The following is a 27,721-nucleotide window of genomic DNA, read 5'->3' as shown; positions in this document are numbered from 1 at the left end:
ATCATCGAAAAGCAAGTCATTCAGAAGCGCTCCTTTGACAAATCGTCCCGTCCCCTTCCCCCTCTGTTCGCTGGCCAGGTTGTCCGGATGGAGTCCGCCTCGGGTCACCACCGGCTGGCCGTGGTCGTCGGCAATGCTGACTCTCCACGGTCGTACCTGGTTAATTACGAGGGCACCGTGTACCGTCGTACCCGCCAGCACCTGATGCTGGTCAACGAGCCTGCACCGCCTCCCGCGGTCCCGTATTCACCTCCCGTCCAGTCCCCGGTGCCTGATGTGCCTCCTGCTCCCGTCCATCCTCGCATGCCCCAACCTTCGCCGTCTCGGCTGTCTGTGCCCGGCTCGCCCCAGCCCCCTTCCCCTCCTTCGCCTGCGCGTTTGCGGGTATCGCCGCCCCGTTCTCCTCCTTCCCCTGGTTCCCCTGCCTCGGTACCCGCACCCGTCCCTGCTCTTCCTTCGACCGAAGGGGATGGGGGGTTGCGCACCCGCTCTGGGCGACTGGTCAAGCCGCCTGTCCGGTACGGTGGGTACGAGTAGTCTGTGTTGTGCTGCATTCTATCTGCTCCCTGCTTATAGTTTAAGTCTAGCGTATGAGCCGTGGTCGCTCTTGTTTCCAAGAGGAAGGATGTAGATCAGTGCATGTTCCTTTAACATAGTGACCTCACCACTACTAACCACTCCCCATGGTCTCTTGTATAATTGTAGCTTCCCCACCTCCAGCTCGCTCTCTAGTTCCAGTGATGACCACGGACAGCTAGGGCATAATGTGTGTAGTGCAATTAATAAACCTATTCAGTAAAAGACTCTGCGTACGAGGGACATCCTTTTACACTACACCATACCTGCGTATATAATTATGAATCGCAATTCATGATAATGATAATTATGGCAGAATTAAGCCATTCAGCCCTTCAAGTCTACCCCGCCTTTCAATCACGGCTGATCTATCTCCCCCTCCAACCCCATCCTGTTGACTTCTCCCCATAACCCCTGACACCCGTACTAATCAATAATCTATCAATCTCCACCTTAAAAATATCCATTAACTTTGCCTCTACACCCTTCAGTGTCAATGAATTCCACAGATTCACTACCCTAAATAAATTACTCCTCATCTCCTTCCTAAAGGAATGTCCTTTAATTCTGAGGCTATGACCTCTGGTCCCAGACTCTCCCACTAGTGGAGACATCCTCTCCACATCCACTGTATCCAGGCCTTTCACTTGACAGGCAGGTTAAATTGTAGCATTCAAAAGATAAATAAATGAGATAAATTGGCAAAGTTTTAGGAAGTGGACGAGGGAGTTGTACTGGCTGAATTGCTCTTGGATAGCACTGGTTCAGCGTTGAGAGAATTACCTTCTTCTGTGCTGTAGCCATTGAGCGATTGGTGACGTCTCTCAGACTGAATGAACATAAAAGCTTACATCATCGCCTACAATGTTTACCAATACGTTGCAGTTATGATTAATCACTGACATTATTTGCAGCCTCGTTCGTGTGCAGATTTAGCTGTACAGGTACCTACATCACTGTGTTCCAATTCTGTCTTTTGTCAGGCTCTCCTTTTGAAATTTATAGAATAATCAGGGAGAGTTTTGTGCACATTTGTTTTTGTCACTGTGGCAAAAATTTCCATTTACTGAACTTAATTTCACTTCAACTCAGCAGGCAAACAGGCATTGGTATTCTTTATCCACACGAACACAGCATATTATTTGAATGTTGCATTAGTCAATTATTCAATGCTTCCCAAATCAAGGAACCAATACATTTAACAAAAGTCTTCTTTCATTTTACATTGCTTACAAAGTCCCCTTTAATTGTGCACAATTTTCTTGCTTGAATTATAGGCACACTTAATCTGATCCTTTCACTGTTGACTGAGGAAATCCTGAGCCACTTGCATATTTTAGCAGTGTATAATACAAAACAGTACACAGCAAGTAAAATACTGTAACAATGGTAGACACAAAATGCTGGAGTAACTCAGCTGGATAGGCAGCATCTCCAGAGAGGAGGAATGGGTGCGTTTTGGGTCGAGACCCTTCTTCAGACTCTCGACCCGAAACGTCACCCATTCCTTCTCTCCAAAGATGCTGCCTGTCCCGCTGAATTACTCCAGCATTTTGTGTCTACCTTCGATTTAAACCAGCATCTGCAGTTCTTTCCTACACAATGTAACAATGGTATCTATCCTAACAATATAAACATCAATAAAAATAATTGCCATTTAATATTGTGATAATGATAGTGCATATTTCACAACGTAACTCAAAAAATCTAAAGCACTTTTTCATGCGGGGTTAACGCAACTCATTCAGCATTATATCTACAAATTATTGGATTGAAGGAATCGTTTGACCTGTCATGTGATTTGTTCCATGGCTTGTCACACAACAAAAGTTTAGGCCCCAGGCCCCAATGCCTTTTCCTGACCTGTGACTTAGGAGAAGGTGCTGAAGTTTTCTTAATGCATTTTTTGCATAATGCTTTCCATAATTGGCATGATCCTGATATACTGTACACCATGTACTTTTGTTTATCCTCTTCTCCCCTTTTCTCCTGACCCCTAACACCTTTCAGGAGTGGAACACAGTCTGCTCTAGAAGTGATGCTGTGTCGTCATATGTGCTTGAGTGTGATGCTCAAATTATGATATTGCCAAAGCCATGGATAAAAGGTTTCCAGCTTTGTTGTGCTTGGTAGGTTCAGAAGTCTTGACCCCTTTGGTCTTTCCACAGTCTAAAATTCTCGGCTGGAAATGCAATCACTGATCTAACATCTACATGCATTTCATTTGAATTAATTGTCTGCTTTATAACTGTGAAAGCTTTAAACAGTTCCTGTGATTTCATTGCTCAAAAAGGTGATTATGAAAATACTGAGTAGATCTTCACGTTATCTTGGAATTTGTAAACTTCAGTTGAATTTGATTCTTCAGGAATGAACAGAATTACCAGAAAATTCCTCCGCTGTTGCTTCAACTCAGACAGTTGTTTCGATTTTTTCTATGATTTCCATGTTGGATTGAGAAGGAGAAAGCAAAGCACAATCATCCTGATCCCACTGACTCTCTGGAGTGGAATCATCATCTGAGCTCAATTCATCTTCATCCTCATCCTCCTCTGTGTCTTCATCACACGATTCCGGGTAGTGGAGCCCTAAAGCATTTATCCCCGAATCCTCAGAGGCAGACGGCGAAGAGCACTGGTTCATTTGTGGTGCTGGCATCTTGTCTGCCATTGGCCCCTTTGAACAGACTGAAGTAGTCTGACTAAAGTTATCTCCAACCTTTGGGTCATGCACAACAGGAGCTGGTTGAGCCTGACGCTGAACATAGCACATCTTCCCATTAATCCTTTTGACCCGATAGCTGTCAACAAATAGTTTGGAAATAGTGCAGTATCTTGGTGCGTCGGGAGTGAATGGAGGCCTAAGGAAACAAGAAGTCTTTAGAAAGCGTTCCATCAACGAGATGGAGAGCTGGACAGTATCTGTGTGGCTGTTCGGGCTGATCGGGATTGAAGTGCATGGTAGATGCTCTACTGGGGTCATAGGCTGATAAATATATCTACCTGAAAAAGGTCAAAATAAATGTTAATGTTAAGAATGCAAGGGAGTTTGAAAGTAAATTTCAGATGATTATTACTAATTACTTTATCCCAGTTAGATAATATAAACTTTGAAATAAATTATTGCATAACAAAAGCATAATGATATTTTTTCATGTTAGCATCCCATTTATAACTCATTTCTAAAGTTGAGTATTTTATTTTGGGATTACTATGTGTTGTTTAATTTATCCTCTTTACTAAATTGTGCATCATTCTGGTGGCAAGTTATTTAATGAACATTTATGTTGTCCTTCCTTCATTGCTTCCATTGGACTTGATTGCCATTTGGATCTGGATGTGGGAAACAATAGGAATGGAATAATTGAAAATGCCACCGTATTAAAACACACCTCTCCAAAGTCGGATTCTGTAGAAGTTGTAGCAACCTGTAATTTTGTATCTTTGTAGTTTCACAGACACTGGGCAGCTTCTGAGTTCCTCATCATTTGGAGTTCTGCAGGAATCTCTGAGCCACTCCTTGCCAACTGAAGTCCCCACTAGGTCCAAGCAATGACAATAGACAATAGACAATAGACAATATGTGCAGGAGTAGGCCATTCAGCCCCTCGAGCCAGCACCGCCATTCAATGCGATCATGGCTGATCACTCTCAATCAGTACCCCGTTCCTGCCTTCTCCCCATACCCCCTCACTCCGCTATCCCTAAGAGCTCTATCCAGCTCTCTCTTGAAAGCATCCAACGAACTGGCCTCCACTGCCTTCTGAGGCAGAGAATTCCACACCTTCACCACTCTCTGACTGAAAAAGTTCTTCCTCATCTCCGTTCTAAATGGCCTACCCCTTATTCTTAAACTGTGGCCCCTTGTTCTGGACTCCCCCAACATTGGGAACATGTTTCCTGCCTCTAATGTGTCCAATCCCCTAATTATCTTATATGTTTCCATAAGATCTCTGGAACGCCAGAGATTGAGGGGAGATTTGATAGAAGTATATAAAATTATGAGAGGCATAGATAGGGTAGACAGTCAGAACCTTTCTCTTCCAGGGTGGAAATGTCCAACACTAGAGGGTACAGCTATAAAGTGAGAGGGGGAAAGTTTAATAGAGATGTGCAGGGCTAGTTTTTGTTTTACACAGATAGTGGTGGGGGCCAAGAACAAATTTCCTGGGGTAATGGTGGAGGTAGATACGATAGAAGCATTTAAGAGGCTTTTAGATAGGCAAATGGAAGTGGAGGGAATAGAGGGATATGGATAATTTGCAGGCAGATGAGATCAGTTCAGCTGGGCATCATTTTTGGCACAAAACATTGTGGGCCGAAGTACCTGTTCATGTGCTGTACTGTTCAATGTTTACACGCTGAAAACTGATAGCGATCTATCTGTTGGTATTGAAATGTTGCATTGGTCCTAAATTTAAGTAACAACAGAAAGTGTTTTAAGTAGCAAGTTAGATGCCATTATCAGGTTATAAGTTCAGGTGTAAAAACAACAGGTGTTTAAAATTTTGAACTAATGTCAGAAAATGCTGGAAACAATCAGCAGGCCAGGCTGCATCTATGAAATAAATACATTTAATGTTTCAAGTCAAAAACCTTTATTTGAAATTCACCAGTCGTTGTGTGGTCTGATGAAAAGCCATTCACCAGAAATGTTTCCCACTCCACCGCATCATCCAGAACTGCTGAGTATTTCCTGTTTTATTTCATCATTCTCGATGCTGCAAGCTTTTCTTTTTGATAACTCGTTTTAATTCTTTAAATTAGGAATAAAGTGAACAGGAATGTTGGTGACCTTTTTCAAAGCTTGCTGGAGAATCAAGTTAGTTTTTACTAATGAGCTGTTGGAATTATTATTATTTAAATCCTGACTGTGTACAGTTTTGGTCTCCTAATTTGAGGAAGGACATCCTTGTAATTGAGGCAGTGCAGCGTACGTTCACGAGATTGATCCCTGGGATGGCGGGACTGTCATATGAGGAAAGATTGAAAAGACTAGGCTTGTATTCACTGGAGTTTAGAAGGATGAGAGGTGATCTTATAGAAACATATAAAATTATAAAAGGACTGGACAAGCTAGATGCAGGAAAAATGTTCCCAATGTTGGGCGAGTCTAGAACCAGGGGACACGGTCTTAGAATAAAGGGGAGGCCATTTAAAACTGAGGTGAAAAAAACCCAGAGAGTTATGAATTTGTGGAATTCTCTGCCAGAGGGCAGTGGAAGCCAAATCACTGGATGGATTTAAGAGAGAGTTAGATAGAGCTCTAGGGACTAGTGGAATCAAGGGATATGGGGAGAAGGCAGGCACGGGTTATTGATTGGGGACGATCAGCCATGATCACAATGAATGGCGGTGCTGGCTCGAAGGGCCGAATGGCCTCCTCCTGCACCAATTTTCTATGTTTCTCTGTTTCTATGATTCCTACTGTTTTCAGTATAAAGCAGCCTCAAAAAAAATATTCTTCCACACATTTTGTTGTTTAGAGTTTCACACTGAAATATTTCACTGTTCCCAAACAGTGCGCATCAGTTCCAAGAGACTTAAATGTATCCTATTAGCGGTCGTTTGAATTCTGAATGCCAAGTTACTGTGACTTATACACAGGCTGGTTGTGCACAGGTCACATCAGTTTCTTTCTCATAGAGGCAATATTGCTCCATCCTAAATAATTAATAGTATAATAGGAGCTCATGGGCCAACTCATTGTTAACCTAGAATCTATGGGATGTCTGATATGGAACTCAGCAGTCAAGATAAAGGGAGCATTAAACTATGAATTTGCATTCTTTAGGAAAACCATCTCTATAGCAGACTAACTCATTCCAAATTCTTTTCAGATTGCAGCAACTCATCAGTTAGATTTAAATAACCACCCGAAAGATTAACTCATTTCAACCTGGTGTGCTTCCTGCTATCATATAACTCATTGTAGGTATCTGAGCAAATAATACCTAAAAATCCTTACACATTTTTCTCTTCCTTCTACATGATGTTATGTTGATATAAAGGATTAGAAATTCTTACCTACAATCTTATTTAAATCTGTCTCAAATATTTTGTCTGTCACTTTACCAGTTGCATCAATGATACCCTTACATCTTTATGATACAGGCACGGTAAGACATCTTATCCCCTCCACATCCACACTGGTTGAGAACAATGGACACAGCAAAGGCTGTTGGAGCAGACAATATCCCAAACCACCCCCTCCCCTGGTACTTTCCCCTGCAACAACAGGAGATATAACACCTGTCCTGGTACCCGGAGTAATCCGAAGAATACTACCTTAAGGGTGCTGCTTTTCAATCTTCTTGCTAACTCCCTATATTCTCTTCACAGAACCTCATCTCTCTTCCTACCCATGTCATTTGTGCCAATGTGTGCAATGGTTTCTGGCTGCTTACCCTCCCCCTCGAGAATGTTATGCATCCACTAGGAGATACCATGGATCCTAATACCAGAGAGGCAACACACCATCCTGGGGTCTCATTTGTTGCCACAGAATCTCCTGTCTGTCCCCCTAACTAACAAGTCCCCCATCACATGACTTCTCCCATTCCCCACTGTGCCTTGGAGCCAGGGCCAAGACTGCAGAGCAGACCAATACTGTGCTGCTCTCCCCTTACTGGTCAAAGGAAGATAATTGTAGTTGTCAGCAGTTAATCATTCCAGCACCCAGACATCACTGCTGGAGTTCCTGGGGACAATCCTCTCGGTCTAATCATCTTTAGCTGCTTCATCAATGACCTTACTTCCTTCATAATAGGATATTTGCAAATAGTTAAGCACTGTTCCATTCTATTCACAAACTGTTATCAAATGAAGCAGTCTTGTCAAAATAAGCAAGACCTAGTCAACGTTCAGGTGTGGGCTGATAAGCAACAAGTAACATTTTCAACACATGTGCCAAACCTCTGCAACAATAGAGAACCCAATCACATATCGTTGACAATTACATTACTATATCCGAGTCCATCAACATCTTAAAGGTCACTGTTAAACAGAAATTCAACTGGACCAGGCACATAAATATTGGGTTTCACGAGTAGTTTAGAGGGTTGGTATGCTGCAGGACTGATACATCTGATGCTATAAGACCCATCTACCAGGCAAGTGGAAAGTATTTGAATCCACCCCTGACTTATTAACTCTCCATTTGCGTGGATGAATGGAGTTCTAACAACCGTCAGGGGGCTCAACACGATCAAGGGCAAAGCAGCCACTTGGTAGGCACCCCATCCACACATTTCCTCCATCACTCGGGCACATTTGCTGCAGTGTGTACCTTCCACAAAATGCCTTGCAGGCTACAACTATGTCATTTCACAAACACTGTGATCTCTATCACAAAAGATACAGGGCAGTAGATCTTGGGAACAATATCTGCATGTTCCCCACTTATATTGAAAATACATTGAAAATACATTGTTGTTTGAAAATCTACAGAAAGACAAAGGGAGAATTATCTACTTGATCATTGAACAGTGCCAATATCATGTTTCGTTTCTAGAGTTCGACTAGCCCCGACCCGGGGTCCGATCGCCCGGCCCGGGGGAGCTGAGATCCCCCCGATGCGGGAGCTTGATCACCCCGATGTGGAGGGCCCGACCGCCGGTTGCAGGAACCAAGATCGTCCCATCAACAGAAGGCCCGAGGCCCCCGACCGCGGGCGGACAAAGAAGGGAAGAGATTTTTTTTTTTAATTTCGCTTTCCATCACAGTGAGGAATGTGGAGAAGTCACTGTGGTGGATGTTTAGGTTAAAATGTATTTTGTGTGTTTTGTTGCTTTTTATTGGTAAGACTGTATGGCAACTCAAATTCCTCGTGTGTTGCAAAACATACTTGGCTAATAAAGTATGATTATTATGAGATGTTTTGTAGGAACATCAAGAGCTGAGTATGGCTATCAATCCATGATGCCAGGTCTGTCATTTTATAGATGAATATGCCAAAGGACTGTACTATTAAAAATCAACTGTAACTTTAAATGAGGCTTTAGTGTACATCTTGATCAAGTGAAATGAAGACTGTTTTCAGCTGGTGCCCATGTATTCCATTGAAAGGAGAGATTATGAAGTATTAACATTTCAGGTCAACAATCTCTCACCAGTGCTGATCAAAAATGTTAAATCTAATTCTTTCTACACTGATGTTGAATGGTATGCTGAATATTTCCAGCAAATAGTTTCACTTCTGATTTCCAGTAAATGGTAAGTGGTCGATTGAACATTAAATAGCCATGTATTCAGCATGGTTCTGATCCTAAATATCCATTAGTCTATTTGACTGAAAGTCTGTTCCTAAATGGGCTATTTGCCAAGCATTCATAAAGTTTGTAAATGAACAGAGAACATTACAGCATAGGACATGATGCCAAATTAAAATATTCCTTCTGCCTGCATTCATGTGCAAGAAAAATATACCTATCTAAAAGCCACTTAAACCCCACTATCATATCTGCTTCTACCCTGGAAACACATTCCAGGCACCTCAAATTCTCTGTCAAAAATATGTTTAAATCTCCCCCCTCTCACTTTAAGCCCATGCCTCCTGTATTTGACATTTCCACGCTACAAAAAAAGTTCTGATTGTCTACCCCATCTACACCACTCAGAATTTTATAAACTTCTTTCAGGTCTCTCCTCAGTCTCCAATGCTCCAGAAAAAAACAATCCTCGTTTGGCCAACCTCTCTTTGCAACTGAACAAGGGTCCCAACCCTAAATGCCACCTCGCCAGGATGCTGCCTGACCAGCTGAGTTGCTCCAGCATTTTGTGTCTATCTCCCTTTATAACTCATACCCTCTAATCCAGGTAGCATCTTGGTAAACCTCTTCTGCACCTCCCCGAAACCTCCACATCTTTGGCAACCAGAACTGCACACAATACTCTGAGGGTTTTGCCATTTACTATATACGTTCCCCTTATACTTGCCTTATTTGTGTCCTCTGCAAACATACTAATGGATCCATCTACATCAAAGTTATTTATAATCACAAACAATAGAAGTTCCAGCACAGATCCCTGCTGAACTCCACTGGTATCAAGCCTCAATGCTCTTCCATCACAACCCTCTGTCTTCTATTAATAAACGAGTTTTGAATCCAAATTACCGAGCCACCATGAATACCATTTTAATCTTCTGGATCAGTCTACCATTAGGGACCTTGTCAAATGCCTTACCATATAGGAACTACTGATTACCAGAAATTGATATCACCCGAGATTAATGGCAGAAAATGTTACCCTTCAAGAGTGAACCAGTGCTGTTTATGTACAATTGAGAGTAGCATGTTAAATTTTGTAAGGCTGGTTGATGATGATAAATGGAGTTATTCAATTCATTTGTTTGTTCTGATAAATGTTTGATGATGTTGTCTGGCTGAGAATGCATACTGAATTGTTAGCTTTGGCCTACTGTTTATGGCAGAGAGTCTGCATCTATTTGGGCTGAATAACTTGCTTGAAAGCATTTATAGTTGCAGCATGGCTCTGGTGTGAGGTGGTATCATTAATTATATCAAACTGATTAAAGACTATTGCTAAGAAATTATATTGGCTTAAATGACTCTTCAATTGTATAGCTGATTTCAGTTAGTGCACTGGAAGAAGGGTTTAAAGGAACATATCCATGATTAAATGTCGTTAAGATGTTAACTCTGTTTCTCTCTGCACAGATGTTCTCCACAGATGTAGCTGACTTGTTCCTTCATTTTCTGTTTTTCTATCAAGACGGGTTTCTTATTATGGATGTCTGTTACTGAATTGTTCATAACCTCATCTTCAATTTGTTTCTACAACCATACATAATTGATCAGTTGTGTATTGTGATAGGACATTTTTGAAACAAAAAAAAAACAGTCTCCATTTTCTGGCGTTGTGACAAAACAACTCCAATACCATAAGGAAAGGCTTTAACTGGTCAAAAACATCATGAACGAGAAGCTGTAAAAAAGTGCTTTGACTCTTGGATGCAGCTTCTTATTTCTTTGTCCACATCCACTCTATCATCTATTTTAGTAACTCATTTGATTAGCATTTTGATTAAATATAGGAGGAAAAGTCTAGAGCAGTTGAGAAGTCCTGAACAACCCTTTAACTTTGTCTAATTGGTTAGACTCTAATGCAGCTAATGCAGCTGTAGACTTGTCCTCCATGTCCTTCAGCATTCATCATATAACCAAGATCAACTTCTGAGCCAGCAAAGACACCCATATCTCTGCCAATATTTTCTTGCTTCTTAGAATTGTTGGAGTACATCTTCCCGATGCTCCTTGCGTTCTTGCTGTATCTTTCCACATGCTTAAGTATCATCCTGGAAGCCTACAGCACCCAGCGGACTTTGGATCAAATGTTCCATTAATCTCTAGAAGATGCCCAGAGCTGATATTCTCCGAAAGGTGAATTTTATTATTTAAACCTCTGTCTAACTCCATCTGATGGTAAGTAATTGAAGATCTGCCCTCTTTCTTAGTGAGCAAAGACATGATCTGTTAAGGGCCTGTCCCAGTTCGGCGATTTTTAAGGCGACTGCCGGCGACCGACAAAGTCGTAGCAGGTCGCCGAAAAACCGGCGACAGTACTCCCCCTACGACAATGTCTACGACAAGCTACGACAACCAACCACCTAGTAGATGGCAAGCTGCCGACAACCGGCGACCCAGTCGTCGCGACTTAGGACGTCCACTTACGACAGCGCCTATGACAAGCTACGACAACCGAAGTTAACCTACCTCCACCCTCGACAAGCTACGACCCTGTCGGTCACAACTGATGACAACTGTAGCCATTTCACGTAATTTTGGCGCCAAAGGGGTGTGGGTAGGGTCTCCAATCATTCTGCATCATGTCTGCCATGGAGCAACATATGATGGCATTGCTCTTACAAGAAGAACAAGCCCTGCTGCTTGCAGCGACCCTCATGCTTAAAATTCTGCAAGACAGAAGGACAAGAAGAATGGGGAAGAAGAAGCCCAAGAAGAGGTCTGTGTGGTTGAAGCCCTTGTCTCTGAAGAGACCCAATGCAGTGCAATGTCAAAATAAATGAAAATTGTTTGCTTTTCAATGCAGTGTAATGCTTGTGTTTGTGTTTGTTTTATTGGTCAAAATAAATGAAATTAAAATATTTGAAAGAGATGCCATGAGAAACTATTCTGAAATACAATAACTTAAAATATCAATCTTTTGTCAAAATGTCCAAAATTTACTTTATTCAAACAAACAAAATTCTTATAAAAGGTGGATAACCGTCGTCAGCACCGGCAACAACCTAAGTCACCTGGCGACAACCTGGCGCCCATGTCAGGAGACGGCAAGCTATGATCATTGGCGTCAAGCCAGCAGTCGCCGAAATTGTCGAGCAGGGAGAAAATTCCGCGGCAACCACAAAAAGGTATGACTTTGTGGAGACTACTCACGACCATGCCCGCGACACCCAGCGACCATGCGGCGACAGCCTAGTCGCCTGTAGTCGCCTTAAAAATCGCCGAAGTGGGACAGGCCCTTAAGGAGTATTTGCCCACCTTTGCTTCTCTATTGATTTTTCTCTTATAATGTCTAATGGTGCCAATTAGATTTAGTACAGGAGCAACTGAAGCTCAATTAGTTCAATGCTCTTGCTTCTTGTAGGCTCTTCAGCTACACTGTAACCTGTCCAGGCACAAGTCATGCTTTGAAGAGCTGGGATGCAACAATCACCTTCTAACGAATCTTGATTCCCATATCTTGAATGCTACCAAGTAAATCACAGAAGACCTCGAGGAACCTATCAAGTACAGTTGACACAGATGGTTTCTTCATGCTTTAGATTTCTCCCTAACCTATCTTTATCATTACTAGGCAGTTCCAGCCAATTAAATTAGACTGTTGACCTGGGCAATCAGAAGAGGGAGTTTCGCTTCACTTTCACCACTTCTAAATTTAACTTGATATTTTTCCCTGTGAAGGCACAAAAGGCAACATATAATTTATGGAGCTTTTCTGTACCTTTTGGCCAACTTACTTAAGCTGCCGCTCATACATCGTTGATACTGCAGCACCCAGTGTCAAGCTCCACTGATAATCTCTGTTGTTCTATGCCATCTGATGTATGGAAAGGTTCAGCAAAATTCTAACATGAACTTTCACTGCATCATGCAAGTCCCCATCTTCTTCTCCAGTACTTCACCTATTTCACATGTACAATGTCCATTACAATCCTTTTCAGTAAGCTTCACACTGCGTGCTTGTTTGTGTTTACTGTTTTCTTGCTTTGACTTCATACAAACTCTTGCAGAAGACCAATGATGCTTCCCTAACATCAAATAGAACATGTCCACATCAGCTCAATGCTGTGTGTTACCGCAGTGATTCTCTCTCTCTCTCTCTCTCTCTCTCTCTCTCTCTCTCTCTCTCTCTCTCTCTCTCTCTCTCTCTCTCTCTCTCTCTCTCTCTCTCTCTCTCTCTCTCTCTCTCTCTCTCTCTCTCTCTCTCTCTCTCTCTCTCTCTCTCTCTCTCTCTCTCTCTCTCTCTCTCTCTCTCTCTCTCTCTCTCTCTCTCTCTCTCTCTCTCTCTCTCTTTGTCACAACCCTGTGCTTGTGCGACCACTGCCCCCATCTTTGCACAATAATAAAAAGCTGCTTGAAATTCAGTTTTGCCTCACTGAGTGGTGCAAATCTCATGGATTCCATAAATCATGTGATCCCTCAACATCTCCAATCTCCTACCACCTTCATGTCATTGAGATTGAGTTTAGTTTATTGTCACGTGGACCGAGGTACAGTGAAAAGCTTTTGCACTGGTGTCATTCAACCATCCATTTCGAATGCTGCACAGAAGCCGCAACAGTTCCATTTGGATGCTGATTCGAGATGTTAAACACAACATGGTGCCACAGAACTCAGGAGGGGAAGAATATGCTGTTCAACTATTTTAACCAACTCCACAAATGCCTTGTCTCTTGGTTTGATTATAGCTAGAAAGGTCTGTATCAAATTATGTCTTAGTACCACACACAAGGTCAAAGTGGGAAAATTCCTCTCTTTTCCAATACCCCTTGCAGTGAAAAATATGCTCCAAACTTTTCAAATACTCAACCCTGGGTAGTACTACTACTAGGTAGCAAATCTACCTAGTAATCCCTGCTATTGTACTGCCCCAGTGAAACAAATCCTACAATCTCACAGAAGGTAAGTAAGACATAATCCTCCTGGCTGGTCCTGCATTATCCTCTTCACCAATTATCATAAAGGTACCATTACATTTGTGGAAATAGTGAGGAAAAACAGCACTCGTGATTCAGCAGTTAAAACCACACACTGCTCTGTGTAAGAAGCCATTTTTCATTTGGTTGCTCATCTCTAGAGGGTATTGTTAGCAATATTACCGCTGCAGGTTACTCACAGGAGTCCAAGAAGGCTTATCTCAATTCTCCTTTTAACATCATTTGTGCAAAAAATTGATGTTAGAAAAATAGTAACAACCAAAACAATAATCAGTCCAATCGTGAGTGGCAATACATCGCATAGAAAGATAAATAAAATTGCTTTCCTCCAGGTGAATGTGATTTTCATCACTGCAATGCCATTTTGTTTTGGCAACACACATACAAATTTATAGCAGCAAGTCCCTTAAATAATTTATTATTTCCCAACATCTTTTTCTGTCTTCTTCAACAATATGTAGGGCATCAAAACCCAAGTTTGGTATTACTTGTGGAAAAATTACCGATTTGGCTCTTCTATTTTCTTGTCTTGTTTAATTTGCTACAACTGTTTCCCTATTCATCAAGTATCTTGCAGTTTATAAACCTTTTTTTCAGGATGATTCTTTCATTCGTTTCTCATATTATGAGATTCAAGGCATTTAGCCCCTTGAGTCTGAGCCAGTTCTCACAAATGTCCCACCAATCGCATTCCTCACTTGTTCTCCAGTCACTTACTCTGCCTCACAGATCATGAACACCCAACTTATCAACACCGTATACATACAAAGGATTGTTTGGGAGATCAATGGGATGAATAAGATTCTCTGACTGCAGCAGGGCTGCAGGTATCTTTTACCATTGATAAAGGGCCATATCCACGTACCTTCTCTCCATAACATCCCCACCCTGAGCTGCACCAATCGGGGGCTGAATTGAGCTGGGTAGAACTGGGAGTGTTGAAGGGACTCTTTTTGCTCACTCATTTAGTCATTGAGGCTGACTGGTGGTTTCTCTTCCCTCATTTGCTCTCTCTCCCTTCACCATTGTTTCTGAGATCCTCTTCTACATTCCATTTTTGTTTGTTTCCAATGTGTGAGACGTTTGGGTTATGAGCAGTTCTCAGGAATGGAACCCTGTCACAACCTGGGGACTGTCTGAACCTATTAACACCCCTTTGATCACATCACCCACCCATTGTAGGGGCTGGGGGTTACAATGGCCAATTAACCCATCTTTGGGGTCTGGAGTGAACTTGAGCACCCATGGAAAAACATGAGTGATTTCTCAGATCAGACCCTCTCAGTTTGTCTCACTTGATCGAGTCAGGATTCATTCACCTCTTCTCTTCATTTGATATTGTGTACTCTCAACCTGATCTTCCTAGACTTTAAAAATTATCCATAGTTTCACAATTAGAACGTTTTCTCTATCTCTATTTGTCTAGGGATGACACCAAAACACCGTTGAATATTGGGCATCCAATTCCACATAAAACGCTGAATGACATGTTGACAGTAAAATTCATCCACATCCCAAACACAATTCAAAAGCAAAAACAGTCCATTTGATCCCATCTAAAACTGATCTCTAGCTGCTTTGAATGTCTGTCATGATTGTTGTGCCTTCCCGTACTACAGGCAGAATGCTCACCGAACTGCTATGTTTTTTCTCTACTCAATGCTCCACACACAGCAAAAAAGCCGATGTAATTCGTGGAGGGAAAAGGACAGCCAGCAGTTTGGGTCAACAACCTTCTTCTGGACAATCTAGAGGAAGAGTCTCATCCCAAAACACCAAAGGTTTACTTCCCTCCACAATAGCCGTTTGACCTGTTGAGCTCATCCAGCTGCTCTCCTTTTTCTGCTACAGATTCTAGCATCTATAGTCTCTTCTGCCTCCAGCCTGTGCAATATACTCAAGTATTCTCCTCCAGTTACTGTTCTGAACAAAAACAGCCATTACAGGCTACTTTTTACTGTCATCTTTTTTTAAAGAGGTGATTGGCCTCTGCAAATTTATTCTTGACTGCAGTCGATAGCTTGTGCATAAATTTGACATTTCAAATAATATACTTTATTTATTTTTGTTTTATGCTCATACTGACATTTTCACTCTACCATTCAGTGGCATATATTTTAAGATCTCTGGACAATAAAATGATTTCAGTCAGCAATTAATAAAATATTTCAGCTTTAATTAAAATATTAGTATGATGTTTTAATAGTTAAAGGCAAATCATTGATGATGATTACCATTGCTGAAAGCAGAGAAAATAATGTGCAGTGGAGTAAATTTTATCCCTGCCTGTCAACCCTATCTGCACTGATCCTATTGCCTTCCTGTGGACTTGAATTATAGCCTAATCTTTTCAGCAGCCAAAGGAGGCACTCAGTTATTGGCAGCAACATTATTGTCAGGCATGTACTGGAATACCATTAAACCTTCTCCTCTTGGACAATCCAGCAGATAAAGAACCTAGAGCTGGAAGGCACGCAAGGAATTTGAGCTTATATCAGTTACTTTTCATTTGGTTTGGGCTGAAAGAGAAGCTTGGGTCTCACTAAAACTGGATTTTTTTAAATACGCAATGATTTTATCGATTATGTTAATTGCAGGCAGCACCGCCACCCTTATTGCTTAGCCCTAAATGCTCTTGTGCATGAGGTGGTAAGCGACATTCTTGAATGGCTGCAGTCCTTCCGATGAAAGTACTCCCCCATCACTGTTGGCTCAGAAGTTCCAGCATTTATTTCCAAGTTAGGTTGGTGTGTGACTTGGAAGGGTGTTTTCAGGTAGTGATGTTCCCATATATTTGATACCTTTGTACTTTTCGGTAAGGCAGGCTGTGGGTTTAAAATATGTTGTCGAGGTAACCTAGATTAGTTACTGCAGTTAGACTTTAATTTAGACTTTAGTTACAGCGCAGAAACAGGCCCTTTGGCCCACCAAGTCCGTGCTCACCAACAATCACTCCATACACTAGCACTATCCTACACACTAGTGACAATTTTACAATTTACTGAAGCAAATTAACCTACAAACCTGCACGTCTTTGAAGTGTGGGAGGAAACTGGAGCACCCTGAAAAACACACACGATCACAGGGAGAACGTACAAACTCCGTACAGACAGCACCGTAGTCAGGATCGACCTCAGGTCTCTGACACTGTAAGGCAGTAGCTCTACCGCTATGCCACCGTGTGGCCCTAGGGGGGTAGATGGGAGCTTTCTCCTCACTTGAGGCAATGGCCTCCCAATCCCACTCTCGGCCATTAATCTCATTCCAGTTCATTGGTCTTTTAGATTTTTACATGCACTCTCTACTGGCCAATAACTTGCGCTTGACTTGAGGCTTGAGTCTAACAATACCCATGTGGATAAGGTGCAGTAATAGGTTTCGAGCTCTCATTAAAGATATAGCTGGAAATGTAATCACACAACTTCTAATCAAATCACAGTCCCTTTTGTATTTTGCTCCTGCTGCAATCAGACTGTGATTCGTATTCAAGGTGGTAACTCCAAACTGTCAGCCTCAGTTGCACATTAAAGCTTAAAAGTCGAAGCTGGCCAACTAAATGGCATGAATCAGTCGCAACATTTCAAAACAAGATTGTGCCAAACTCAATAAAGAGGAGTGCTCGTTTTTAATACCGCAGGCATTTAAACCTATTTGAGTGCCATTCCCAGGCCATGAAGCAAATAGAAATCTGGAGCAAATAAGTACACAATGAAGGAAATTAATGGAAACAATTAACTCTGTTGGGAAGGAGGAAAGGCGGACACTTATCCATTGTCAAAGGACAATGCCGTCTACAACAGAAAAAAGGTCAACTAATCTGGAAAGCAAAATAAATGCAATGCAAGATTGAGACTGAGGTAGCCAGGGGAATTAACTGGAACCATGATGCTCACCCGAAACCCGAAGGGTCTCGACCCAAAACTTCACCCATTCCTTCTCTCCAGAGATGCTGCCTGACCCGCTGAGTTACTGCAGCATTTTGTGATACCTTCGATGCTCACCACAGAATTTATGTGGCTTAGTTTAGAGATACAGACGGAAACAGGCTCATTGTCCACCAAGACCATGCTGACCAGCAATCCCCATACACTAGCACTATCCTACACACTAGGGCCAATTTACAATCTTTACTGAAGCCATTTAACCTACAAATCTGTACGTCTTTGGAGTGTGAGAGGAAATTGGAGCACCCAGGTTAAAACCAACGTGGTCACGTGGAGAACGTATAAACTCTGTACAAACAGCGCCCGTAGTCAGGTCTCTGCCACTGTAAGGCATATAGGTGGTCTTGCAATGTATCTGAATTCCCAACGATTCCCAATGTTTCTATTTCTTATTTGATGTAAAGGCACAGCCATTAACATAAAATAGCAAAGCAGGCAGCATATAGCCTACTAATTCTCCAGATTCTCATGTTTTTGGGTTCTTAATTCCCAGAGATCATTCATTTAAATTTCTGACAGGTTCATCTTCACTTGATCTACTGTTTTCATGGTAACCAGTGAAGAGAATAATCCAATATCTTTTTCATCCACGTAAATCAAATAAATGTCAGATTATTTACTTATGATTAAGTTATTCTCAGTAACAAAATTGTTACATTCTCCCAGCTGGTTTATTGTCACCATAAATATTGAACATCTGAAAAGATGATTTTGGTTCAGCTTCATGTCGTAAGCTTGATGAGTAAGATAGTTTAGTTTTTAAGCAGAGTCTTAAAAGATGGAGGGAGGTGGTGGGGGTTGTTGGGCAGAGATGATTTAGTACAAAATTCCAGAGTTCGGGGTCTGACTAGTGAAAGGCACAGCACAGTGAAGAAATGGAGGCCAACGCTGGAGGAATGCAATGATGCAGATTTTCAGGCAGTCACGGAGGTATTGAATAAGGATGAGAACTTTAATGATAAAACATTGTTGGGCAAGGTGCATGTGGTAGATTAGCAAACTTGAGATGATAGATGAAGGGGATTGTAATTTAGTCTGCAGCATTTTGGATGAATTGCTATCTGCTATCTGGGGTTGCGAGAGCACCTAAACAAACTTTGGAATGGCCAAATGTGGAAGATAAAGATTAAAGTTTTAGTTGATTGGCTGAGTGAGAGGGGGAGAAAAAGAAACAGAATTCAGTTGTGTTTTCACAGGATCTGGAGTTGAATGCAGCTAATAGTTCAGCATCTCAAAAGAGAAAGAAAACACTATTTAGCTGCTGTATAATTATACATTCCGGAGCAGATAGACACCATTATATAGCAGCATAAATTTAAAGAACTCATCTTCAGTCTATACCAGTAACGATTAAATGCCAAATAATAGATGTTAGATATATCAAAGCTGATGGTAATTAAGGGAACAATTGTGGCATGGATGCTCGTGTAGCTGAGACACAGAGTAGAGATTAGTGTTGAAATGATGGCCTTTCAGATTGGATGAAAGAATACGTGATTTCCAGGGATAGGATTTGAATATAAAGAAATCAATTTCAGAAACTGCAAGACACATGTTAGAAATGTAGAAACAGTGAAAATGACTTCAAGAGGATACGAAGAACTGATGACGTGCCTGACTCATACTGAATGAAATCTGACGCATTCGAGGGTGGAGATATATTTTGGGAGTGAAAGTGATGATGAGTAGCAACATAAACTAACTGCAATAAGTTCTGCCATAAAGCAATAGTTGCATTCCTAAGAAAGCTCACGTTATTGAAAATTGCATTATGAAACACAGTTGTGTCAATGGGAAAAGAGGGTTAGAGGCTACAGGGTTTTAGACTTGCAATAACAAAAGTATTTTTCCTGCAGGATTTTCAAAACGAAAACAATTTTTCTAATAGCTATAAGTTTATGATTTGTTACTGCAAATGAAAAATACCAAAATCTCTCAAGAGCTGTTAAGAGTATTATTACACAAGTATCAATAGAAGCTATTGCATGTCAGTTTCAATAGGAATTTCAATGAAACCAGCAGTTGTGTCCTTAAGAGACAATGGTGTCTGATTATTGCGAGGAGGTGACATGTAAAGAGGTTTTTTTTTCTAACACTCATTTTTTTCCAATAAATTTTCTTTCTGATTGTCAATTTCCAAATTAACTTTTCAGTGATTCTCTAGTTCCTGATCAAAATTTCATTTTAATCGATTTAGCCCACATAATACAAATAGTGCTTCTAAATGATCAATCATGTTATATCAATATGTGTAGGAAGGAACTGCAGATGCTGGTTTAAACCAAAGATAGACACACAATGTTGTGTCTTATATCACAATGTGCTATTATAGCATAATTACCTGTAATGTACATTTTTAAAGTGTGCAATAACAGGAGAAAATAGAGATCCATCACATATACATAAATCTTTTGATGTGAAAAGGAAAATTAATAAAGCAATTGGAATCCTTGGATTTATCGACTGGCATTGAATATAGAACCAAACAACTTATGCTCCACCATGGATAAACGCCAAATGCTGGACCAACTCAGTGGGTCCGGTAGGAAACGTTCTTCAGACCGAAAGTAGAGTTGGGGGGAGGGAGGGGGGATTAAACTGGAGGCGAGAAAAGGCCAGAACAAATCAGGCCCGGTAACAGATGACCTCAGGAAGGTTGGAGCCCATAATGGCCCATTGCTGGCTGGGGAAGGTTTGATAACAAGAGCGTTACAGGAATGCAAACCAGTAGACAACTAGGGTGGGGGAAGTGTGAGAGAGGGGAGGGGATACAGGAGTTACTTGAAATTTGAGAAATCAATGGTCATACTGTAGGGTTATATGTTGCCCAAGCGAAATATGGGGTGCTGTTCCTCCATTTTGCTTGTGGCCTCACTTTGACAGTGGAGATGGCCCAGGACAGAAAGGTCAGTATGGGAATGTGAAGGGGAGTTAAAATGTTTGGCAACCGGGAGATCTCGTAGGCCAAGGCAGACTGAGCGTAAGCGTTCAGTAAACCATTTCTAAGTCACTTAGGTCTCAGCAGGACATTTGCGACGATCTCTGGCCACTGGACTCAAATAATTATGATTTGCTCTCAAAGGAGATTTACAGAACTGATACGAGGCATGCAGAGAAAAGGAGATTGTCCTCCACAGAGCAGATACATTTCGAGGGATTTAGCTGGAGAAATTGTTTCCACTGGCAGACGAGTGCATAAAAGGAAAGGACAAATTTAATGTAATGATCAAAGAACGAAGAGAGACATAAGAGGGTTTTGCTTATATATTTGTAGATGTTACAGATGAAGAGCACACTACCTAAAGGGTAGTGTAAGCAGAATCCAAAATAATTCTTTAATTGTTTTAATTTGTCGAGATTTATAGTTATACAGCACAGAAATTGGACCTTCAGCCCAACTCATCCACATCGACCAAGATGCCTAACTAAGCTAATTCTATTTGCCTGCATTTGACCCATATCCCTCTAAACCTTTCCTATTCATGTTCTTGTCCAAATGTCTTTTTTAAATGTTAAAATAGGAAATTTTACAGAGCAATGGAAAAAGAGCAGGAATATGAGCCAAACTAGATAGCTCTTTTGAAGAGTCAGTAAAGACCCTATGGACTGCTCTCTCTAAAGCTAACATTCAATATGTGAATTTGAATCCCAAAACTCATCAAACTTTCAGTTAATGAGAAAGCACGTTTTCATTCCCATTTTATAAATAATTCCATGAAAGTTGGTTGGCGGACAGGAAGCAAAGAGTAGGAACAAACGGGTCTTTTTCGGAATGGCAGGCAGTGACTAGTGGGGTACCGCAAGGCTCAGTGCTGGGACCCCAGTTATTTACAGTGTATATTAATGATTTGGACGAGGGAATTGAATGCAACATCTCTAAGTTTGCGGATGACACGAAGCTGGGTGGCAGTGTTAGCTGCGAGGAGGATGCTAGGAGGCTGCAGAGTGACTTGGATAGATTAGGCGAGTGGGCAAATGCATGGCAGATGCAATATAATGTGGATAAATGTGAGGTTATCCACTTTGGCGGCAAGAACAGGATAGCAGAGTATTACCTGAATGGTGAACGATTAGGAGAAGGGGAGATGCAACGTGACCTGGGTGTCATGGTGCACCAGTCATTGAAAGCAAGCGTGCAGGTGCAGCAGGCAGTGAAGAAAGCGAATGGTATGTTGGCATTCATAGCAAGAGGATTTGAGTTTAGGAGCAGGGAGGTTCTACTGCAGTTGTACAGGGCCTTGGTGAGACCGCACCTGGAGTATTGTGTGCAGTTTTGGGCTCCTAATCTGAGGAAAGACGTTCGCCTTAGAGGAAGTACAGAGAAGGTTCACTAGATTGATCCCTGGGATGGCGGGACTTTCATATGAAGAAAGACTGGATAGACGAGGCTTGTACTCGCTGGAATTTAGAAGACTGAGGGGGGATCTTATAGAAACATATAAAATTCTTAAGGGGTTGGAGAGGCTAGATGCGGGAAGATTGTTCCCGATGTTGGGGGAGTCCAGAACCAGGGGTCACAGCTTAAGGATAAGGGGGAAGTCTTTTAGGACCGAGATGAGAAAAAAAATCTTCACACAGAGAGTGGTGAGTCTGTGGAATTCTCTGCCACAGAAGGTAGTTGAAGCCAGTTCATTGGCTATATTTAAGAGGGAGTTAGATTTGGCCCTTTTTGCTAAAGGGATTAGGGGGTATGGAGAGAAGGCAGGTACAGGTTACTGAGCTGGATGATCAGCCATGATCATATTGAATGGCGGTGCAGACTCGAAGGGTCGAATGGCCTACTCCTGCACCTATTTTCTATGTTTCTATGTTTCTATGTTTCTAAGTAGGCATATTGACCCTTATACTACAGAAAATATCCCAAGGTTGCCCTCCCTTATTCCCCAAGGTGTGAATTATTAGTTGTTCTCAGAAGGACTGACATTGGAAAGTGAAATAGAGGTAGCGAAGGGGATTAATGAACTTCAATGTCAAAGTGACATCTTTTACCAGACAGATGGGGAGGAATTTATTTTCTTTGAAGGTTGTGAATCCTCTACGCTAGACTGCTGTGAAAGACGAGTCATTAAGTGTGTTCAAGGCTGATGTAGACACATATTTGGTCAATGAAGGGATTGAGGGATTGAACTAGACAATGTTGAGGCCATTAATCATCAAATGAGCTATGATCTTATTGAACTGTGGAGCTGGTTTGAGGGGCACCTATTTCCATTATTTTTCATGAAGAAATGCTCCGTTCCAATACAAAATCATCACACCTGGGATTCTTGGACCACAGAATGGAGAAATCATGATAAATCCAAAAATTGATCAATATCTAACTTCTTTTAGGGCTTTTGAATGCTAATGGATTGGCACTAGGGAGGGAATTATATGATGGGCTTTGGGAAAGGACTGAGGACTGCTATTATGAGTCAGCACAGACTTAAGGGCCAAATGGCGCTTTTCCAATTCTATGATTTAACAATACATTCAAGCCAGAAAGAAATGATAAAAGAAGAAGCGAGAATGATTCAGAGCAAAGGAAGACTGATACTCAAAGAAATGGTGAAAATGTGATATCTAAAACTTCAAAAGGTGATGCTTGACAGGCTTTCATAGAAATCTATATGACTGTAAATAATATAAAGCAAGTTAAATACAATCTGTCAGTTTAAACAAGGCAGGTAAAGAATTGAAATTAATCTGCTTGCAAATTGGAGTGACATTCAAGTCAGGAAGGATGTGAAGACGTTAGGGCGGGGGGGGGTGGAGCGGGGGAGGGAGCGGGGGGGTGCCGTATAGACTTATAAGGATTGTTTCTGGGATACTAACATTTTCAAAGATAGATTAGGGACCCTGCTTTCTTTGGAAAAAAGATTGAGCAGAGTTTTGATGGAAGGTGTTCCCTTTTGTGGAGTGAGCAAGGATTACATAACAGGTGTAAAATAAAAGGGAAGTGAACTAAAGGCAATATGTGGAAAAAACATTTTTCCATGGCTTATAGTTTGAATCTAAAATGCGCTGCTGACAGTGATGGTGAAGGTAGATTCCACTGTGGCTTTTAAGAGCGAATTGAATAAATATAGGGCGGAGAAACGTTTTCAAGGTTCTTTAGAAAGTGTAAATGGGTGGAACTAGTGAGATGCATTTGTAGAATTGCACAGACAAGAATGGCCTCCCTTTGAGGGGTAACCATCCAGTGATTCTACAGATGATCAGGAAAGATGAATGCACCCTTCATTATATCTTTTTGTTAAAGTATTTTCTTTTTCTTTTCAATTTTAAGACTAACTCTCAGTTGTTGACATGAGAAAATGTTTTTCCTCACAAAATGGAGATGAGATTGAAAAATGCAACAACATTTCTCAACCACGTATAACATTCTGAAGCCTGTGAATGGTTGAATAGACAGGACTTGCAGAAGACATGATGCTTATCCCATCAATGGTGCGATTTGCAGGTGCCATTATGCTCTGCCAATTTATGTGAAACACACACACTTAATAGATAATTACTTGTAGTCATTTAACAAAGTAATCATGGAGTAATATTGCAAAATCAATTCTGTGCCTCAGTTTTGTTTGCCTGATGTGTTGGATTTCATTGAGTCTAACTTAATTGCTGTATAGAATGTTAGACTTCTTGCCAATGAGTCACTGTCTCACTAAACCCTCAATTCTCAGAATATAGCAACAGCAAAAGGCTAGTTGGTGCCATAGTAAAAATCCATGCAAGAAACATTCACAAAAGTTGATTCATAAGAATGCAGCAAATTCAGTTTAATAAAAACTATTCGCTTCTCCACAGCTTCAGGTTAAATTAAGTCTCCAGCTTTGAAAGATGTAAGGAACTTCCCTTCCTCTTGCAATGAATCATAAGTGATATTTGAACACATACAAGCCTAATGTTACTCTTGAAACTCATAAATTTCTACTATTAGCTTAAAAACAAGTGGAAAAACAGAAAAAGGTGAAATGCATGTACTGAGAGTAAATTGGGATTATTAATTCAAGCGGAGGATGTGGATACTATCGGCTAGGCTAGCATTTATTCCCCCTCCATGTTACTTGGCCATTACTCGGCCACTTCACAAGCTACTAAGAGTTAACAACAATGTAGCTCTCAAGTAGGCTGTCTGAGTAAGGATGGTAGATATCCTTCCCTGAAGGACTGACAAATCAGATGAGTAATAAAAACCTGGAATAAAAATCGAAAATGCAGCAACAAAACATTATAATCCTGCCTGGACAAGCTGAAGGTAGTATGGGGATACAACTTGCATACATCGATAAAGTTGGACTCTGGTCATTGTTGAATGTGTAATGACTGGCAAGGCCGATAGTCAAGTTTACTTCCCATCAGAAGTCAGTCAAGAATACTTGTCATGTTTCTTATTTCGGGATTAAAAGATACTCCTTTAAACCATCTTTCTTTACTTTAGATGCTAATAGTCAATGACTGAACCTTTGAGATTATGTATTTTATGTAAAATGTATTTTTGGTATCTCACCACTGCCACACTTTTATTTGGGTGTGCCACTCCCTACTAGTATCAGTATTTCTTTCCTGTATCAGGTCACCTCCTCTTCTAATGTATTTCTCTAATGATATCCCTTGTTCTGAAAACATGGGCTCATAATGTAGTATTGCAGTTTGGATGGCAGCAGCCCTTTGATATATATCACAGGGGTCTTCTTGATGTGAATGGGGTGGTGTTGTCAGGCACTTTGACCAAAGGTTAGAGTGAGAAAAGCCTATTCTCGTGAGAAATGCTTGGGTCCCATCCATCTCGAGACTCCCGTGTAGATGTACAGAGTCTGTTACCCAAAGTGGGGGAATCAAGAACCAGCGGACATAGGTTTAAGGTGAGAGGGGAAAGATTTAATAGGAATCTGAGGGGCAATGTCTTTGCTCAGAGGGTGATGCATATATGGAATGAGCGGCTGGTAGAGGTAGTTGAGGCAGAAACTATAGCAACATTTAAAAGACATTTGAACAGGTTAATCGAAAGGAAAGGTTTAGAGGGACATGGGCCAAACCCAGACAGGTGGGACTAGTGTAGATGGAGCATCTTGGTGGGCTTGGCCATCTGGGCTGAAGGGTCTGTTTGCATGCTGCGTGATTAGCTCTATTGCTCCTTTGTGAAGCACCACCCAGCAGGTGATGCCACAAAAGAAACAGTTGAACAATCTTCACCAATTGCTAATGGGAAAATCACCTTCCTGCCTTTTCAACCAAATGAGAGTCAGCAATAACCAAGGCTCAAAAATGGAGTGATGTGTGAAATCACTATGACAGATTGCACGCTCAATTTGTCCATTCAGGATTATTATGATGTTTGCTGCTTTGATGTTTTGCCTTGTCTGCCATTGAAATAAAATATTCATATCAATTATTATTAATGTTAATTAATTATTTGAGTTCTGATGGCGGTGTTTTAGGGAGTGAAGTGTGTCCAGCAAGTGAAGTTGGGTTTGATAAGATACATAGAGCCTGATATCATGGCAGTTAGATGCTAGAAGTGTGACTTTAAATGCCGAATTATAACGGTTATTATAATAAAAACACAACGTTAGCGTCCTATTACTGTTTCCCAAAGGATAGTCAATAAAAGGGGCCTGAAGACGATTGCACGTCAGAGCTTCATACAACATTGTTTCCCGTGGGGGGAAATGCATAATTTCGATTCTCAATAAATATTTTGAGGATTGCATACAAGTTAATTCAATCACCACATCAATACGGACCTCGGCATAATTCTAACTGGCATTTCACTTCAGCTAATCAGAGGCAAATATCAACGAGTACAATGAATATTGCTTACAGTGACACCATCCCAAGTGACAACACCAGTGTCGCTTGAAGCATTTGCCGTGGCTGTGGGTGGCACAGATGGACAGGCCATCGCAAGGTTGGAAGTCTGGTCTCCCCGCACAGTTCCGAGCCAGGGCTTGGGCTTCATCCACCTTCTCCTTCTTCACTGCCTTCCAAACACCGGAGGCCTTCATCTCTGTGGAGGAGGAGAACCCGGGCAGGGGGATCCAGTCCACAAAACGGATACACGGCAAATAAAGAGAGTGAAGGAAACTTCAATTAACCAGGACCCTCCCTGGCTAATTCAGTCAAGTTTGGAGTTTGGGGGGGGGGGTTGGCTTTGGGAAATCAAGAAGCGGGCAGCTTTTGGAAGGTCACAAATCGTGCAGACGGGAGGATATTCGGGGTTGGGCTGAAGAATCCCCAGGTTCGCGGCTACGATCTGTCCGATGAGTAGCTGACAGCGGATGGTGTTGGGGAACGGAGAAGCGTCTGCCAGATAAAGTAGCCATGAGGGTTCCACCCCATGGCGCGTCCAGACAGGAAGGGAAGAGGATTTTAGCTGAACCAGTTGTGGAGTCGGAGCCCAAATCCTCGGTCAGGAAACTTGACGGCGGGTGGAGAGGAAGGGCGAGGAGGAAAGGCGAAGAGAGAGAGAATGAGATGAGATGCCACGTCAGATCAGAGTTGAGAAAGCAAGGAAATCTCGGGGCAGCGGACGGCTTTCCGGAGGAATTGCAACGGAGAGGGGGGTCAGGTCAGACCTCAATCCTTTCCTTGCCAGTGCAGTCCAAGACCGAAAGACGGTGCAAGAAGTCCACGTCCAGCTGACAGGGATTGCCTTTCAGTCGAAGCTGTGTAACAATCTGAAGTGGAAGGACTTTCGCTGCAGCTTCGTAGTTTATTGCAGCAAACACAGCGCCAATGCGCCGCGCATTGAAAGAGTACCTTTATATTCACACAAATCCTCCACGGCGGTGTGTGCACACTCCTTCTCCAAATTTGGGGATTGGGTTTGCACCAATCATTCAGCGCCGGGGGGTCGATGAGTGAATGGTGCCCAGATCCCAGGCGAGCTCTCTCTCTCTCTCTCTCTCTCTCTCTCGCCAGCGCCTTGCTTTTAAAGTCACTTCTGTTCCAACCCTCGGTGTTCTTGTCACCGTCGAAGTGATGTCAGTGACACGAAGCAACAGCCTGTGGAA

The 27,721-nt window shown here is 41.8% G+C and overlaps 1 protein-coding gene across 1 annotated transcript; it reads right to left on the bottom strand.

Annotated features, from left to right (window-relative positions):
• Positions 1 to 27,721, bottom strand: LOC144595803 (UPF0524 protein C3orf70 homolog A-like). The gene is made up of 2 exons (XM_078403481.1): positions 26,530 to 27,721; positions 1 to 3,578 (listed from the first exon to the last, which is right to left on the bottom strand). Exons 1-2 carry the CDS (start codon positions 26,711 to 26,713, stop codon positions 2,989 to 2,991), a joined length of 774 nt encoding a protein of 257 aa, XP_078259607.1. The 5' UTR covers positions 26,714 to 27,721; the 3' UTR covers positions 1 to 2,988.

Source organism: Rhinoraja longicauda, chromosome 8, assembly GCF_053455715.1.
Source record: "Rhinoraja longicauda isolate Sanriku21f chromosome 8, sRhiLon1.1, whole genome shotgun sequence".
NCBI classification, from domain to species: domain Eukaryota; kingdom Metazoa; phylum Chordata; class Chondrichthyes; order Rajiformes; family Arhynchobatidae; genus Rhinoraja; species Rhinoraja longicauda.
The sequence above is the reverse complement of the archived record's forward strand: the minus strand, read 5'-3'. Positions and strand labels throughout refer to the sequence as shown.